Source organism: Aspergillus nidulans, chromosome III, assembly GCF_000011425.1.
Source record: "Aspergillus nidulans FGSC A4 chromosome III".
Taxonomy (NCBI): Eukaryota; Fungi; Ascomycota; class Eurotiomycetes; order Eurotiales; family Aspergillaceae; genus Aspergillus; species Aspergillus nidulans.
In genome coordinates, this window is record NC_066259.1 from 2,820,974 (window position 1) to 2,838,651 (window position 17,678).

The 17,678-nt window shown below is 51.3% G+C and overlaps 8 protein-coding genes across 8 annotated transcripts, besides 1 other annotated feature; 5 read left to right on the forward strand and 3 right to left on the reverse strand.

The window, feature by feature from the left end:
• Positions 1 to 17,678: part of a sequence feature (contig 1.161 621..266267(-1)) that runs on past both edges of the window.
• ANIA_08768 (uncharacterized protein) lies at positions 568 to 2,207 on the reverse strand (the record flags this gene model as incomplete). Its single annotated transcript, XM_676945.1, has 5 exons — positions 568 to 706; positions 785 to 1,154; positions 1,207 to 1,469; positions 1,530 to 1,852; positions 2,001 to 2,207. The coding sequence occupies 5 exons, from the start codon at positions 2,205 to 2,207 to the stop codon at positions 568 to 570; spliced, it is 1,302 nt and encodes a 433-aa protein (XP_682037.1).
• Positions 3,187 to 5,754, forward strand: ANIA_08767 (ankyrin repeat domain-containing protein; the record flags this gene model as incomplete). Its single annotated transcript, XM_676944.1, has 1 exon — positions 3,187 to 5,754. The coding sequence occupies one exon, from the start codon at positions 3,187 to 3,189 to the stop codon at positions 5,752 to 5,754; it is 2,568 nt and encodes an 855-aa protein (XP_682036.1).
• Positions 5,966 to 6,795, reverse strand: ANIA_08766 (protein cbp4). Its single transcript, XM_676943.2, has 3 exons — positions 6,625 to 6,795; positions 6,382 to 6,566; positions 5,966 to 6,321 (listed from the first exon to the last, which is right to left on the reverse strand). Exons 1-3 carry the CDS (start codon positions 6,660 to 6,662, stop codon positions 6,194 to 6,196), a joined length of 351 nt encoding a protein of 116 aa, XP_682035.1. The 5' UTR covers positions 6,663 to 6,795; the 3' UTR covers positions 5,966 to 6,193.
• Positions 8,816 to 11,624, forward strand: ANIA_08765 (putative chitin synthase activator (Chs3); the record flags this gene model as incomplete). Its single annotated transcript, XM_676942.2, has 3 exons — positions 8,816 to 9,134; positions 9,184 to 11,154; positions 11,209 to 11,624. 3 exons carry the CDS (start codon positions 8,816 to 8,818, stop codon positions 11,340 to 11,342), a joined length of 2,424 nt encoding a protein of 807 aa, XP_682034.1. The 3' UTR covers positions 11,343 to 11,624.
• On the forward strand, positions 12,551 to 13,490 carry ANIA_08764 (DODA-type extradiol aromatic ring-opening family dioxygenase; the record flags this gene model as incomplete). Its single annotated transcript, XM_676941.2, has 3 exons — positions 12,551 to 12,714; positions 12,789 to 12,931; positions 13,053 to 13,490. 3 exons carry the CDS (start codon positions 12,551 to 12,553, stop codon positions 13,448 to 13,450), a joined length of 705 nt encoding a protein of 234 aa, XP_682033.1. The 3' UTR covers positions 13,451 to 13,490.
• On the reverse strand, positions 13,581 to 14,048 carry ANIA_08763 (L51/S25/CI-B8 domain-containing protein; the record flags this gene model as incomplete). Its single annotated transcript, XM_676940.1, has 4 exons — positions 13,581 to 13,639; positions 13,688 to 13,720; positions 13,794 to 13,900; positions 13,963 to 14,048. 4 exons carry the CDS (start codon positions 14,046 to 14,048, stop codon positions 13,581 to 13,583), a joined length of 285 nt encoding a protein of 94 aa, XP_682032.1.
• ANIA_08762 (mitochondrial pyruvate carrier family protein) lies at positions 14,602 to 15,180 on the forward strand (the record flags this gene model as incomplete). Its single annotated transcript, XM_676939.2, has 3 exons — positions 14,602 to 14,607; positions 14,740 to 14,876; positions 14,928 to 15,180. 3 exons carry the CDS (start codon positions 14,602 to 14,604, stop codon positions 15,109 to 15,111), a joined length of 327 nt encoding a protein of 108 aa, XP_682031.1. The 3' UTR covers positions 15,112 to 15,180.
• ANIA_08761 (protein pgxA) lies at positions 15,803 to 17,441 on the forward strand (the record flags this gene model as incomplete). Its single annotated transcript, XM_676938.1, has 6 exons — positions 15,803 to 16,112; positions 16,174 to 16,599; positions 16,666 to 16,826; positions 16,885 to 17,073; positions 17,155 to 17,331; positions 17,400 to 17,441. 6 exons carry the CDS (start codon positions 15,803 to 15,805, stop codon positions 17,439 to 17,441), a joined length of 1,305 nt encoding a protein of 434 aa, XP_682030.1.

A 17,678-nucleotide genomic window follows, 5' to 3' on the forward strand; every position in this document is an offset into this window, starting at 1 on the left:
TCAGTCATGACTACATAGCTAATTTACCCTGGTTTACCCAATAATAGGCCTAGATAACTATACGCGGCTCTGAGTTGCATTTTTGTTGGAGAAGCGGCAACGTTGATATATGAACATAAAAAAACTTGCTGTAACGGAGGGCAATTTGTAGTATATTTGTACACCCTATACTGCATATTTGGATGGACCCTTGAGAGGCCATTACCGTTATTTTCGGAAGTCTCGTGGGGCTCAGAGAGCGCTATTCCACTAGGTCGCTATATAGACTGGTTCGCTTAAGGAAGGGAAGGAGAAGGGGTAGCTGCTGAGCTACAGCTTCCTAAAACTGCAAGCAAAGAGCAACCAGAAAGGTTGGGCGTGAAGTTTAAGATTATTTATTGATCCATCACTTTTAACAGAGTGATGCCGTTTTCGCGGCCTGGTTGATTTACCACTGTTTAGTTTAAGTGAGCCGGCAATTCATGATGGTCGTGCGTAATTCAAGAGGAGAGCTTGAGTTAGGTAAGAGTCGGTCAATGTCAGGGGAACACTCACAGGTTCAGGCAACTGGGCAACGCTTGTATTTGATTAGTTATCATGAGAATGACGGGGCTGTCTGGGTAAGAGCAGCCAGAGACCGGTTATGGTGACAAGAAGAGCCAGCGCGAAAGGCTGCAAACTGGATACACCATGTGGCTGCGCGATAGCACCGGCGACGAAGGGTAGTCTGATAGGAGTTTTGAGTCAGTAATTTTGAGTCATTGGATCTCGCAGGGGTCAGCATTGAATTAGAGAAGAGTCTTACATCGCGCCACCACTGCCCCCCAAAGCAGAGACGATGCCAATACTCGGGGTATGTAAATGCTTCGGGAGCAGTTTCGCTGCTACTGTAACTGCGGCAGGGAAGAGAGGGCCGGTAAAGAATCCGATTAGTGATACTGCCACAGCGGAGACAACGAAGTGGGGGACGAGCCAAAACACCAGTTCGAGGGCAATAGCTAGGACAAGATATATGATCACGGCAAGTCGCTCACCAAAGGCCTCATTTGCAAAAGCAAGCACAATCCGGCCAATTGTGATGCCGGCCCAGAACCCAGTAGGGACAAGACCGGAGGCCACAGCACCGCCGTCGCGAACCTGCATCATGAAGTCGACAATCCAACCGCCAACGGACACTACGGTTGAATTCATCAGTATATAGTGATATGAATAGGCCGGCCGTGATACCCTCTACTCCCATATAAGCAAAGAGGAAGAAAGCGAGAATCCAAGTAACCCGATTCTTGATGGCTTCAGTCGTTCGCGAGTCCCTTGTCGAGCCTGACACTCTGGGGTTGTTGATCCTAAACCGCTCCGCATTTTCAGGCCAGAACAAAGGCACGCAGGTGATGAGTTCCAGAGCAGAGCCGCCAACTAGAGTCAGGTAGAATCTAGACCACTTCAGACCATGGTCGATCATCGCCGTTGAGATAGCTGGACTTATAGTTGCTCTGGTTGCATCGATATCAGCGACTCAATGCCTCGGCAGCTTCGGCTTTGACAACACACACCCTAACCCGTAACATGCATGCATGAGCCCCATCAATGTACTGGCGCTCACCATGTCGCCAACCCATGCATTCCAGCCCGCGTCAAGTAGGCCATTAGCGAGCCCAACGAAGGCGTAAGCCACCAACAGTACCGGAAATCGCGGAAAGAATGCCATAACGATGAAAGGAATCAGATGGCATAGCGGCCCAATAGTCGCAATCCCTCGCTGTCCAAATGTCATATGGATCTTATTCACTGCGATGGACGCCATTGTATAACCGGCAAATGGAGTCATAAAAATCAAAGAGACCACCGTGGTGGACAACTCAAAATCTTCGCGTATCTGGAGGAGCAGCTGTTAGCACAGCTGCTCGCAACGTTGGAATAGACCATTAATCTGGGCTGGGCATTAGTACGTAGGGAATTAAAGCCTACAGCGTTGTCAGTGGGCCACGTCAAACAAACTCATCCGCAGGGTGAGCGGTACTCACACCATACACGCCGTCACTGGCACCGGCAACTGTGAAGCTGGCAAAAGCTGCTGCTATGCGCCACTTGTTGATAGATGGATCGTTCCATTTTTGCTTCGCTCGAGCAACAGGGATATCCGCGTTGGCCGCGCATGCTTGCTCAGGCTCTCCTGACAACCTCCGTCGTTCTTCGAGAGAAGCCAGCTCCAAATTCACCGTTGCCGACATACTTGCTGAGAGATGGCGAGACAAAACAGGAGAAGAACGCTGGATTTATGGGTGACTTGATACATGACTCATTGCACTTGTTGGTGTCTCATAGCGACCCATATTAGCGCGGGGAAACTTCGGTGCCCAGACTGATGCGGGGTTATGCCAATGATTCCACTTGATGCTGAATGCGCGACTCAGTCTTAATAAATAAATGGGTTAATAGTGTAAATGGGTTCATATGTGACGACGGTGCTCAGGCACATCCTTAAAATACGATATATGCGTGATAGCGCGAGATTGATCCCAGGCTGTAATCTGTACTACCAGAACCTTAACAGCCAGTTCTTATAGTTGGCCAGCGCTTAACACTGTGAGAAACCAAGCAAGGGAGCGTATGTTTCAGTGGGATCGGCCAGTGCTTTCGCGAAGAAGCATTTCGAATCATCCTAGAACCTAACGTTGTCGGTCAGGCACAGACAAAGGATTTCGGGCAGTGACAACCATGCCCAAATTGGTAGAGCTGGAGCCATCCCACGCCGGCAGATCTTATGTCCCAAAGTATGATCTCATCGACGACATTGCTCATAAATTTCAATCACCGCCAGTGTGCTGCTCTTAGGAGTTTAAGTAGCACATTTGTCTCTCCTGTCAAGAACCGCTAAGGGCCAGTGACGGGTACACACGTGGCGAGCTCTAGTGCGGGCCTCTCACGATCTTTTGTCGCCATCTCGAGTTTCGTCACGGGCGCGGCTGCTGATCCCGCGGGTCAGAGTGGGATCAAATCGAGAAGAATAATAGAGCTTTTGAACGAAGAATAAACAAAGTTTCCGAGGCAGACACGCTAGCCTAGCCTATCTCTAGCAAACTGAAGGGCTAGTTAGCTTTGGCTGCCCGTTCTGGATATCGAATGTCGGCGTGTATGCATATCGAGTCAAACACTCCTAGAGACGACCCTTAATTTTCCATCACCCGTCACGAGCGCATACGACGAACAATGGCATCCGAAGGCGCGCCACCTACCCCGAGCAAACTGGAGGTAGCCCTTTTCTTAGCTGCTACTCAAGGTTACGACACAATTGTGAAGTTGTTATTGAGTACGCCGGGAGTGAACTTGAACTGCACGGACGAGAACAATCGAACGCCCATCGCCTTGGCTGCGGATGAGGGGCATGAGAATGTGGTCCAGCTTCTGCTGGAGAATGGCTCTGTCGGGCTCAATTCACAAGATTCTAAAAATGGGTTAACCGCTCTTTGCTCAGCTGCCAAGAAGGGGCATACGGGTGTTGTCCGTCGTTTGCTGGAGTCCGGTGCGGATGTTAATATTCCTGATTCCAAGGGTCAAACCCCTCTGTCCTGGGCTGTCGAGAATGGCCATCAAGCGGTAGTGCAGCTGCTTCTAGGGCACGGCAGTAACCCGAATACACCCGACCCTGGTGGACAAACACCGTTGTCTTGCGCTGTGTCAAAAGGGAATCAGGAGATAGTCAAGTTGTTATTGTCTAGCAGCGATCTGGAATGCAACACCCCTCATCCCAATGGACTTACTCCTCTATGTTGGGCCGTGAATGAAGGTCAGGAAGAAATTGTGCAACTACTTCTGGACCGCAGCGACGTTGACCCTAATAAGCCGGATACCGACGGTTACGCACCGTTGAGTCGAGCGGTTGAAAAGAACTCTCTAGCGATGGTGCAATCGCTTCTCAAGCGCGACGATGTCGACCCCAACGTCCTAAGTCCCGAAGAGGAGACACCTCTGTCGCGAGCAGTGGATAAAGAACATGAGGAGATAGTGAAGTTGCTTATAGGACGCCCCGACCTTGATCCAAATACTGCGGACTCCACCGGACAAACGCCCCTGTTCAGCGCTGTAGAAATGGCCCATCACGTAATGGTTCAGATTATTCTAGCGCATAGTAACATTAATCCAGACATTCCGGATGCGAATGAGCAAACGCCATTGTCATGTGCTGTCGAACGGGAGGAGCCAGAGATAGTAAAGATGTTACTGAGAGCGGGTGCCAATCCAAGTGTTGTTGATAGGAATGGAAGAATGCCACTCTCACGCGCTGCCGAAAAGGAAAATCCAGAGATGACTCGACTCCTGCTTAGAGCTAGAGCAGACCCCGATGCTGCCGATATAACCGGGAGGAATCCCCTTTCCTATGCGGTGGAGAGCGGGCACCTCGAGATAGTGAGGTTCTTGATCAAGGCCAAAGCCAATCCGGACCTGGCAGATCAGGACGGCAGACTGCCACTGTCTTTTGCTGTGGAAAAAGGAGACGAGGAGATAGTCCACATGTTACTGAAAGCTAGGGCCAACCCGGACCTAGCTGACAACAGTGGGAGGGTGCCACTATCGCTCGCCGCAGAAAACGGGAACCATGAGATAGTGCAGCTGTTGTTGAAAGCAAAGGCAAAACCCGACATGAGGGACAAAAAAGGCAGGACGCCACTTCTATGGGCAGCCGACAAAGGCCACAAGGACGTGGCTTGGGTTCTGCTTGCCACAGAAAAAGTCGACGTCAACTCCACAGATGAGTATGGCTGCACACCACTATGGTGGGCAGCTCGACATGGGCATTTGCCGGTTGTGCGGCTGCTCGTTCGGAAGGGAGCAGATATTGAAGTACAACCCAGAATCACCGACAGGAGCAAATTTGGAAACCCTTTGTTCCAGGCCGGTCGAAAGGGTCATTTGGAAGTGGTGAGATATCTACTGAAGAAGGGCGCTGATGTCAACGCGACGAATGGCGAGAATGAGACCTCACTGCTGCTAGCACTGTTGAATGATCGAACCAAGCACGGGAGGGAGGTCATTGGCTTGATATTGCAGAAGGGAGCGGACGTCAATGCTGCGGACAAGTCTGGACAAACGCCACTCGACATAGCTACCAAGCAGAACGATCTGGAATTGATGAACGTTTTAATGGAACATGGAGCCGAGATCGACTCCGTAACGGAAGAAGGCGCGACCCCGTTGCACCAAGCAATAATCAACGAGCGCGAAGATATAGCGGAGGTATTGCTGGAGCACGGGGCCGACCCCGAGGCGCAAGATTCGCACGGGGATGCGCCTCTCCATTTTGCAGCAGCAAGTGGTCGCCGCAAGATGGCCGAGTTGCTCCTGGACAAGGGCGTAGATATCGACATCACCAACTACACTGGAGACACTCCTCTTCATAAAGCCGCCAGCAACGGACATCGAAAAATGGTGGAGTTCCTACTCTCAAGGGGAGCCACCCTTGAGATACGGAACGATTATCGACAGACACCGTTGCACAAGGCGGTTGGAGCTAAACACCATATCTTGAGGCTGCTGGTCAACCGAGATGCCGACGTCCTCGCAAAAGACATGTACGGCAAGACAGCCCTCCATCTAGCTGCGGAAGCTGGTCTGAAGGAGGATGTGCACTTTTTGATGGGTCATGGGGCCGCAACTGACGGAAGAGATGGTAACGGACGCACAGCACAGGACTTGGCTCGAGTAGAGGGACACGACGATGTTGCTGAACTGTTTAACAAGATGGCGTTGGTTCTCGCGGAGCAATCTGGGTCTGATTAGTGGTCTGGAAAAATACGTTGCATCCTTAGACTGTACTATTTATTAACATACCCACGAGGAGAATGAAAAGTTGGCATGAGTTTGCACAGACAGTCAACCAGAAAGAAAGAATAGACTGCACGGCTGAGTCGCAAGAGAAGTTCTGAAGGTAAGCGGTCTGCCTCTGTACCTACGTTATTGCCAGGTAGGTAGTCTTTGTCTATAAGCCATCCCACGTAGAACACAGCACATGTTGACAAATGAGCTGGGACTCTTTACATTATCTCAAGCTATGAATACATATAAGATAATTTCCCACTTACCAGTTGAACCGCGCCAGCGCCGTACAAATTCCGTCATTTCAACTGCTGATTTTATGCAAGATACATCGCTTCTTTAAGTCCACGCCTTTCCAGTCCAACCTTCTTTAGACCGGACGGACGACACCTTTCGAGAACTCCTATTTTTCGCCCATCAACTCCTTCCTCATCTCCTCTCTCTGTATCCTAGCTTGCTCCTTGGTTTGGTTCTGAATAGCCTGCTGCTCGGCAAGCCTCTTCTCCTCCATCTCTTTTGCCGCGAACCAAACTATACCCACCAACGTCAGCTATACGAACTCAGCTCATGGGTTGATAAACAGAGACGCACTCGACTTATCAGACTTGGACCATTCCTTCAATTTTGTGACATAGTCGTCGAATTCTTGTGCGCGCCGGTCACCTTCCCGCATACTGCGCTCTCGGAGCTCCGGATTATATCGCTGGATGAGTTCGGCATCTGTGGGGCGAAGTTTCTCGACGAGTGCAGGGCCGCCAACGCATATGACGATGCCACTAGAAAGCGCGTTCCGGAGTTAGCATGTCGGTATGGTAAGCACAACAGAAGTCTCACACTCCCAGCATTTTGAGCCATGTTCCCGCTCGTGACATGTTGCCGATCGTTCCGCACGCTTGTGGACAAGGTCTAGTGAGACAATGATGTCAGGATACGGATGTACGAGTTCCGCCTTCGCTTCGATCCCGGCAACTGAGGACGAGGTTACTGTGGATTGTCGTATTATCCTGGAGCAGGAGTGCGATGCGATCACTTGGATCAACCAACAGTTTGCCGATCTGTGGCTCTCTAGTGTGGCGCAGCATCTCATATGTGGCTTTGACATCATCCCTCGGGACTCCTGCAGTGGCTTTGCGGGTCAACATAGCCAATGGGCGGTCTCAATCTGAAAATAGCAAAAGCCCCGGACTTGGGCCAGGGTTCGGTCTGACCCTTGTCTTGCATTCTCAAAAGAAAAGGATCAATGACGAGAAGGACTATTGTCCCTTCTTCCAGCAATATGGCATGCCGACGCTGCCGAGTAATGTGGGCGGCGCCGAGATTAGCCGTCTATACTTCTATGGACGGTAATACCTCGGCCAGTAGAGAAGGCTCGAGACATGATTGTCGGTAGGGGCCTGGGAAGTCAATTTGAATTCTTCCCAAGTGCCAATCGTCATTCACTGTAACGGTTTATGGCAATCATGAGCGGCAGCCATCACGAAGTGTACTCTGCAGCAAACAAGCAAGGGCGCGTTCCTCTCACCTCTGGTCTCCCGCACAGAGCAGTCTACTGTGAGACCTGGGAATGGTAATACAGACTACTGAGTACGGTCTCTGCAGGGGTATGAACATCTCGGAATAATGCTATAGTCGTCTGTTTATGAGCGGCTGCACCGTATTCGTGTTTGCCTATTTGCCCAGGAAGAGCATTTGATTGATTGATTCCCCAGAGGTGGATTTAGTGCCGTCACTATCGTAGGGCCAATCCACAGCGGAGATCTGATAAAGGCCAATAAGAAACAAGCCTGGATCGCTGCCCCTGCGTTTCAAGTGGAAATTGGCCTCGAATCGGACGCTCCCGTGCATCTAATGTAGGTACGGGCGTGGCCTATCATCAGTGTCAGCTTCGTGCTTTCAAGCTCGGAGGCTTTGCGGAGAGATTGCTACAATGTGAAGTCATTTCAGTGGAAGCTTTGGATGTCATTTCGGCCGCCACAAGCCTGTGCCACCCCTCCCGAGATGTCCCAGCAGGACTGGGGCTGGTTTCGGTCCTGCAGCTGGGAGCGGAAAAACGGCCTTAAGAGGATCCTAATCTCGACCCGCTCGGAAAGCTGTCCCTCAGTTCCTGGCTTAGGTTGACAGGCCCCAAGGATCCGTAGGTAATGTTGTCCTCTTTCATGTCTTGATAAGGCATTGATGATCAGTCTGGTTTTGCGTGGGTCAGGGACTCAAAAGGTGAGGTGAACGATGACTGAAAGAAAAGGAAGGTGGGGAAAGGAAAAAGAAGAATCATCAGAATAATGAAAGAATATAGTTGCGGAATAATATAAGAGTGTCGACGTTGATTATTGTTCATCCTCTTCTCATCCCAATATAATCTCGCCGGGTGGTTTCTGTTGATTACTGTAATGCCCAATTTGGCTTGCAACCTCCCCTCCTGCAGAAAACTTCTCTCCCTTCTTCCATTTCAGTCCTTCACTCGCTCTCAGGGAGTCTTTCCTTTCTGTCGTTATCCCTGACGCTATCCCTGACAAATTCTGTTTCTCGTCAATCCTTCATTCTTTTTATCCACATTCTCCGTTCAAGAGCCATTGTATCGGTCCGGGTCATCTGCCTCTGCTCCTCTTGGATTTAGTGCATTTCGGCTTCCCAGTGCTTGATCCGTCCACCAAAACCGCCCGTTGACCTCTCTGTCATTTTCCTTCGTCACAAGGACTTCGCGCGATCGCGTGCACTTTTCTTCTGCGCCTGCTGAGTCTCGCGCACGTTAGTACTGCCCTTGCTCCTCGTTTGCCCGTTCTGCCATCCACTTTGGGCTATATTCCAGCGGGGAATAGCCGCCCGCTCTCCGCACCTCCCTCATTCCAGCGTAATCACTAACACTCTGGTCAATAAAGTAGAGAAACGTGCGTTCGGGTTCGCTGCTCCTAACTACTCACGATCCTCTTATAAGAAAAAGAAAAAATCAAGTGAGCGGTTGTTTCGCCGGTAGTCGCGGTACTTATTCACTCGCTTCCGCATCCTCGGCGTCGTTCCTACTTAGATCATGGCCTACCCACAGCAGAGAGCTCCTCCAGTGAGGAATTATGGTCCTCCGCGGGGAGCCGCACCCTTGAGGGATCCAGCATATGATCCAGGTTACCAGGATTATGGGTACGACAGCCAGTATCCGGGTCCCAGCGACGGGGGCTATAATAATCCCGGATACGGCTATCCCGACCAGGCAACTCCAAGATCGCATGGTCCGCCACGCGGTGCGCCTCGGCCTCCGCGTGGAGGGTATCCGCCTAACGCGCGGCCGCCCCCAAGAGACTATGATGGTCGACGGGACAGACGACCGCCTCCGCCACAAGATCGGATGAGACGTAAGTATACCAATGCGAAATGCAGAGACATTCGCTGACATGTTCACAGCTCCACGAAATGGGCCTATGTCCCCAGACAGTATGGGCTTTGATAACCCTTTCCCGTCTATGCCTCCTGGAAATAGACGTGGACCTAGAGGGATTGAAGGTGACATGGCGGCAATGAGCCTGAACGGCCCAGCACCGCCGCGTCCACACACATCTAATTCTAACAGGCGTCCTGGAGATATGCGGCCACCAAGGCCCGTGTCTCCCGGCCGTGGCCGACCCCATCCCTCTGGCTACCCCCCAAGGTCGGCCAGTGCAGGGCGTCCGCGTAATGGGCCACCTATCGATCCTCGCGGCCCGCCACCAATGCCCCATATCAACCGGAGTGCGACCATGCCTACCCCAGGCGGCGGACTATATCCCGGCCAGTCAGGTTATCAAGATCCGAGGGAGAGTACATATGGAGGCTTGCTTGATAGCTACTACACCTCGGCTCCCGACGACCCTGACATGCCGAATTTTGATGCAATGCCGGACTTTGACAATGGCAAAGGAACGATTGACGAAGCTCTACCAGGACTCGAACAGCCAAAGCCAAAACCTGATTCTCCTGCTGAGTCCAAACCGCCGCAAGGGCAATACAAAGCTTTCAATCCGGCAATGCATACCCCGCCAGAAACCGGTACTCCTTCTGGAGCAAATCAATTTGCCGATGCCGGATTCCAGTTTGACCTGCCCGGTGAGCCCAATTCTGCTGGTCCTTCTCACAACGGAATGGGCCATTACGAACCTTACGAGGATCATTTGCAGTCGCAATACCCACCGCAGCAGGCAGGCTATGTTGAACCAGAAGTTTTGGATCCGCAGCAAAATCCTGATGCTCTTCCACACCACCCCATGCCATACCGCCCAGGTCACGATTCTGGCGGACCACCGCCTCCTGTGCGCCAATACAACGGTGCGATGAACTCCCAACCACAATCTGCTCCACCACAAGGGGCTCCGGAAGGCCCAGCGCCACCGGAGCCGGTGACGCATGCTGAATTGGAGCGCCTCCAGCAGCAAGCGCGAGGTAACCCTTCGGACCACAAACTTCAACTTACTCTCGCGCAGAAACTTGTTGAGGCCTCCATAGTCCTGGTTGAGGCCAGCAGACTCGACCCGAAGTCAAAGGCGAAAGCCCGGGAGAAATACAATATTGATGCCCACAAAATTGTCAAGAAGCTGGTTTCAGCCGGCTACCCAGACGCCCAATTCTACATGGCCGACTGCTATGGTCAAGGCCTCTTGGGCCTTCAGAACGATGCTAAGGAAGCGTTCTCGCTTTATCACTCCGCAGCGAAACAAAACCACGCTCAAGCTGCTTACCGAGTCGCAGTCTGCTGCGAAATCGGACACGAAGAAGGCGGTGGCACGAAACGTGACCCCTTCAAAGCCGTCCAATGGTATAAGCGCGCCGCCTCCTTAGGCGACCCTCCTGCGATGTATAAAATGGGCATGATCCTCCTCAAGGGCCTCCTAGGACAAGCCCGCAACCCACGCGAGGGAATCTCATGGCTCAAGCGCGCCGCCGAGCGCGCCGACGAAGAGAATCCACATGCCCTTCATGAACTCGCCCTTCTCTACGCTTCCGCCACAGAGAACGATATTGTCATTCGTGACGAAGCCTACGCTTCTCAACTCCTGCATCAGGCCTCCGAACTCGGCTACAAATTCTCCCAGTTTCGTCTGGGGCAGGCCTATGAGTATGGTCAGCTGGGCTGTCCCGTTGACGCTAGGCAAAGCATCATGCTCTACAGCGCCGCCGCTGCGCAGGGCGAGCACCAATCTGAACTCGCTCTGAGCGGTTGGTACCTTACTGGCGCTGAAGGGATCTTGCAGCAAAGCGATACGGAGGCATACTTGTGGGCTCGTAAAGCTGCGGCTTCGGGTCTGGCCAAGGCGGAATATGCGATGGGATACTTTACTGAGACGGGAATAGGGGTTACTGCGCACCTAGAGGATGCAAAGAGGTGGTACTGGCGAGCTGCCGGTTAGTCCCCTTTAGCTTCTAATAATTGGTCCATAGTTACTAACTCATTCTTAGCCCAAGGATTCCCTAAAGCCCGTGAACGTCTCGAGGAACTCAAGTCTGGGGGTGCACGGATGCAAAAAACTCGGCTCTCTCGTTCAGCCGTGAACCAGCAGAAATCTAATGATGGGGACTGTGTCCTTATGTGATGCGATGCAATGTGATCTGATCTGACGCCAAGCTTATGTACTACAACCTCACCCTTCTGTCAACATCTATGTCCACCTTCACCACCCAAACTTACATTCACGATACCTCAATTTTTTGCTATATTACTTAATACCTCTATCTTATTTCACCTTGACTACCCTTTTGGACTATGCTAGCGATGCCCTTACATTCATGTTTACTTTCTGGTAAATAGAGGTTTATACATCTTACGAGGCATCAGACGATCCGAACTATGACAATACAACCCCGTTATGGGAGCTACTATTATTTATGTACATAAATATAGACTTGAATACATATAAACATATCAATCTTAATTTGTCTCCAACTTTGCATCATGGATTCCTGATACATCCAAACAATCGTACAATAATACCTGCAGCAAAACTCGCGAGACATTATACAATGGATGTATGAATCGTACATATACATTACCAAATCCAGTCTGTTCCAGAGAATTCTGAAGACCCTTAAGATGGATCCACCGTCCTTGAGGTGAAGTGAAGCGCATGACTAATACTGCGCTCAATTCCGCCTTTTCAATCACAATTCCGCCCCTTGACAAATGTGAAGCAATTTTTTGGACCAGATGGTAGTACGAGTACGGTATGGTGACAGGGTCAGGGCTGCTTACTATTGATTAATTAATCTTATGATTCGAGCTGAACCGTATATCCGAATCGTATATATGGTTCTCCTTACCTCCAACTTCCTATAACTCTAGAGCGCTACCTCTGTTTACCTGCACCCTACTGATTCCCAGCCTGAGGCTTAGCCGCGCACACGCATATATATAATCGCATTGTATATGTCTTCCTCTGCGACTACACAGCGCAACGCAGAGAGGCCATCATCCATAACAATCATATCTCTCGCTACTTTAGCAGTCGCAGTTCTGGTTGCGCTCGTCTTCCCCGCCAATCTGTTTGGACTTCGACGCTTCGCCCAATCATCGTGGGCGGCTATTGGCTTTCGAGGTCGGCCTCTGAGTTCGGGTTCGGTTTCGGGTACTGCAGCTGTGACTGGGTTCGAGGGGGCTTCGAGTAAGGGTATCCAGCAGAGTTCTTCTGTGCATGGAAGCAAGATGAGGACGCCGGTCTATTTCTTGAGTCATGGCGGCGTATGTTGATCCGCATCACTAGGCCGAATATTGTGGCGCGCTGACAGGTTACTATAGCCGAACATCATGTACGATGTTGAGCACCCGGCGTATAAGGAACTGGGTAAAATAGGCAAGGAAATTACAACCAAGGTCAAGCCGCGTGCCGTTGTAGTGTTCTCGGCGCACTGGCAAGGTGGTGATGATACGGTTCAAGTCAATACGGCTGAGATGACGGAGTTGATCTACGAGTACGTATACCCGCCCTTCTCTATGCGCGTCAACTGAGACCAGTTGATACTCGTAGTTTCTATGGATTCCCCAGCCACTACTACAAGGAGAAGTACCCCAATGTTGGTAGCAAGGAGATTGCCAACAAGGTGCTCGACGCGCTTCAGCAGGCTGGGATCAAGGCCGAGGGTGTCAAGAGGGGATTGGACCATGGGGTTTGGGCAAGCTTCAAGTGCGGTAGGTGCCAGATCCAGCAGGAGCCATGCGCGAATCGACAAAGCTAATACGAGCAAAGCGTTTGAGCCTGAATCAAACCCCTTAAATGTTCCCATCGTGCAAGTGTCAATGTTCGATACAGAAGACCCTATGCAGCACTACCGGCTCGGAGAAGCGGTGTCTAAGCTCCGCGAGGAAAACATCCTGATCATTGTGTCTGGAATGGCAGTCCACAATCTGCGCGATTTCCGGTTCACTTTTAATGATGCTCGGCCCTTGCCGTATACCGTTAGCTTTGACGAGGCGCTCAAAGACGCAGCTACCAAGCCCCCGGCCGAGAGGCCTCAGGCGTTGGTTGATCTGCTGAAACGGGGGGATGCGCGACAGGCGCACCCGTATTTTGACCACCTTCTTCCCATTCACGTGGGCGCTGGAGCTGCGGGGGAGGATCGGGGCGAGAGGTTATGGACCTTGAAGGAAGGGAGCATGAGTTGGGCACAGTATAGATTTGGTGAAGTGGCGAATGCCAGCGCGCTGTAGCGATTAGCCGATAGTAATGAATCAAGCAAGTTCAACCGAGTAAAGTTCTTGTGAGCCAACGTTTATTTGGATATAGGTACAGTGTTGACAGCCGGGATGCGGTACATGACATAAAACGACGCGCCAGAGTCTATGAGGATTCCTTCACCAATTGCTTGACCTTTTCTTCGATCTGCTGGTCAGAGAGACCTGATTTCGATTAGCGATGTCCGTACCTCGGATGGAGGGGTAACATACCGTTCAGTGATTCAACTTTCTCCTTTCCGAGCGCTGAAATGCAAACCACAGATTAGAAATTTGCCCTCCAAAAGTGAAGTAATATATGTATTATATTTAAACGTACCGTATCGGGCGTAGACTCGCGGCAGAGTGCCGGCAGCCTCACGGATGAGGATGGGAGTGTGCGGGTTGTGCTTCTTCATGGTGGGATAGGCGCGGTTGATAAACAACCTGGGGAATACAGTCAGTCCTATTTCTTCTTCCGGTGATCCCGCAATCGAAGATTGACTCACCTTGTCGCCGCGCTTTGCTCGGAGGTCTGGCACAAAAGGAACCGCAGCTCCTTGAGACCTTTTGTGAAGACGTACTTGGAGGACATTGTGACGAGCGATCTGTGTAAACGGCGATTGGAGAATCACAGTAGTTCAACGGCTAGACGATCAATGCCAATCATGCACTGCAATTGAGAAGCTGTCGACGTCGGGCTAGAGATGAGGTCGCCGGCGTTGTCGTTTTGCACTGGACCAATCTGGTCAAGCGGGATGTCACACCGCTTACCTTAGCCGGAAGTAGCTGCATTGCTCTGCGCCAACGTGACTAGGCCGACGTCGGCTCTGACTGATAAAGACTCATTCAGGTGTTGTTGTCCATCCTCCTCTCCACTTTTTATACACGATGTCGTCGTCTCGCGTTGGATTTCGCTTTTTCCAGAACTCCCGCGCGGCCTTCCGCACGGCCTTCCGCCGGCCTGGTGCCCAGGGACGCCGCTTTCAGACTTCCGATGCTGCGTCAGAGCAACAAAGCACTTTCCAGCGTCTATGGAACAGCCCCGTCGGTGTAAAGACGGTTCACTTCTGGTATGTCTAGCATCTGAGGAATTGGATCTTTCAAGGGGTGTTTTGTGCTAATGTAGCCGCCGCAGGGCTCCTGTTATGAAGGTACGATAAACCGCCCGTTTTCCCCAGTTATCACAATTGAGAGCGATTGGACTTGCACCGGATATTCCCACGCTATTTAGTGCGGGATAGCTACGGATGGAATACAGACTATACTAACAATCTTCGTGATAGTGGGCTCTCGTCATCGCCGGTATCTCCGACTTCCAACGTCCTGCTGAGAAGCTCTCCCTCACCCAGAACGGCGCTCTCATGGCCACCGGTGCCATTTGGACCCGCTGGTGCTTGATCATCAAGCCTAAGAACTACCTGTATGTCATTCCACCCGACGGCTGTTAGAGTACCGTGGCTAACTAGACCAGCCTCGCTGCTGTCAATTTCTTCCTTGGATGCGTTGGTGTTGTCCAGGTTACCCGTATCTTCAATTACCGCCGTACTCTAGACGGCTCCTCAAAAGCGGCCGTGAAAGATTTGGAGCATGAGATTGTTGATGAGGCGAAGGCTGTTGCCCACGAGGCCGCTGTGGTTGTGAAGAAGTCTACTTAAACCCTATAGATTTCGTAGGATGCGAACCGTCGACCGGGCGTATCCACCATCAATGCATTACACCAATTGTATACTGAGCGAATTTCTCTCTGCACTTGGACTCATCTAATGAGACGGCTTTCTAGGGCTTGCCATATTGAGTAGAACCACCATGCAGAAAACATTCTTGCCGGGCCCTAGGTTTGGCGCCTCTAATTAATAAAACAAATAGCCTATGCCAACTACCCTACAAGTCTATATGAAACGGAAATTCCAGCGACGATCCAGTGTGCTAGCGCAGCTTAGGGGATTCTCCGCCACTCGGCGTATTGGAGACCCAGCCAAACACACAATTATCCCTCCTATCACATCTTCTCTTCACAACCTCCAAGCTCCTACTCATTCAACATCTTCTTGATACCCAATCCAAGCTTCAGCACGGAGCTTAGTTCTCCACAATCTCCCCAGTTTCTCGCTCTACCCCCGGACAAAATGATTGCTTTTGAGGGGTCGATATTGATTTCTCCGCAGGGCTGCCGGTGGAGAGCCTTGCCAGGATCAGAGCAGAGACCGCGGTAGAAGCAGAAGAATGTACAAAAATTGGTATAAATAAAGCCTACAGCTACCCCTTTGCTGCATGGGCTCGCTGCAGACACCCAATTCACCTGAACCTCTGCAAACCTTAAGGATCCCATCCTTGTTTCCTGAGAGAATGAAGCTCTCACACCTCCTCACCTCCGCCGTGAGCGTCCTCTCCCTCGGCCTCACAGTCGAAGGCCACTTCTCACGCTCTCGAAATGATGCCGTAGGCCCCAAGCGGCCTTTCAAGCCTCTCCCCTACAGCCACCCACGCAAGAAAGTCTGCCATGTGCGCTCCCATGGCGACGGCCGCGACGACTCGGCGTTCATCCTCTCCGCCTTGAAGAGCTGCAATAACGGCGGAAAGGTCGTCTTCGCCGAAGAGAAGGAGTATACCATCGGCACGGCTCTAGATCTGACGTTCCTGAAGCATGTTGATCTTGGTGCGTTTATTATACATGCCCAGCTTCTTTTCTGCATTGCACGTATGCTGATCATGGGCAGAAATCCTCGGCCGCATTCAGTTCACAAACGACACGGATTACTGGCAAGCCAACTCTTTCAAACACACGTTCCAGAACGCAACGACCTTCTTCCAGCTTGGCGGCGAAGACGTGAACGTCTATGGCGGGGGCACTCTCGACGGCAATGGCCAAATCTGGTACGACCTGTACGCTGAGGACCCGCTTATCCTGCGCCCTATTTTGTTTGGAGTGATCGGCCTGCACGGCGGGACAATTGGGCCGCTGAAGTTGCGCTACTCGCCGCAGTGGTACCAGCTTGTTGCGAACAGCTCGGATGTGCTCTTCGACGGCATCGACATTTCCGGGTACAGCAAAAGCGAGAACGAGGCGAAGAACACGGATGGGTGGGATACGTACCGGTCTAAGAATATTGTTATTCAGAATTCGGTTATCAACAATGGGGATGGTATGTATTCTACCCTTGTCCCTGCCATAGAAGAATGTATGGCGGGTGCTGATATGTTATGTACAGACTGCGTCTCCTTCAAACCGAACAGTACCGAAATACTTGTCCAGAACCTGTACTGCAATGGCTCGCACGGTATCTCCGTTGGTTCGCTAGGTCAATACATTGGCGAGGTTGATATCGTCAAGAACGTGCTCGTCTATAACATCTCTATGTATAATGCTTCTGTATGCCTCACCTTCCATCAAACCCTCTACAACGCGCAGAGTTAATGGAACAATGCAGGATATGGCTCGCATCAAGGTCTGGCCGGGCGTCGCATCCGCCATGTCCGAGGACCTTCAGGGCGGAGGCGGTCTCGGATCAGTCTCAAATATCACCTACGAGGACATGTACATTGAGAACGTCGACTGGGCGATTGAAATCACACAGTGCTATGGCCAAAAGAACATGACCTTGTGCAACGAGTACCCGGTACGTCTGCTTACCTTGTACTGATTTGCTTCGCCAAAGGTTGTCGGATTGTGTTGCATTTGCTAACAGTGACGCATGCAGAGTAACCTGACCATCTCTGACGTCTACATTTCCAATATGTACGGAACGACATCGTCAGCGCGGGATCCGAACATCGGCACAATTGTTTGCTCGAGTCCGGATGTTTGCTCCAATATCTATGTTGAGAATATTGATGTTGTCAGCCCGAGCGGTACAAATGACTTTATTTGCACGAATGTGAGTCAACAATTCACCTCGCCCGCCTGTGTCTGCCGAGGAGGAGTGTTCGCTAATGGATGATATAGGTCAACGAGAGTCTCCTGCAGGTTAACTGTACCTCTGGCTAGGTTAGGGTACGGCGAGAGGATAATGGAAGGTGGGGTGTATGGCCGTTATCTTGGTATAATATGACATGATAGTCAAAACTGATCACTTTGACCATGCGGAAATGTTGAATGTATTAATATAAACTCTGCATTTAAGACCCAAGGAACTATCCGCCGTATACCAATTATACCTATCCCACAAACCCTAACCCTGACACGGACCCCGTTTGACCCAGTAACGCTTATGTACCTATTTCC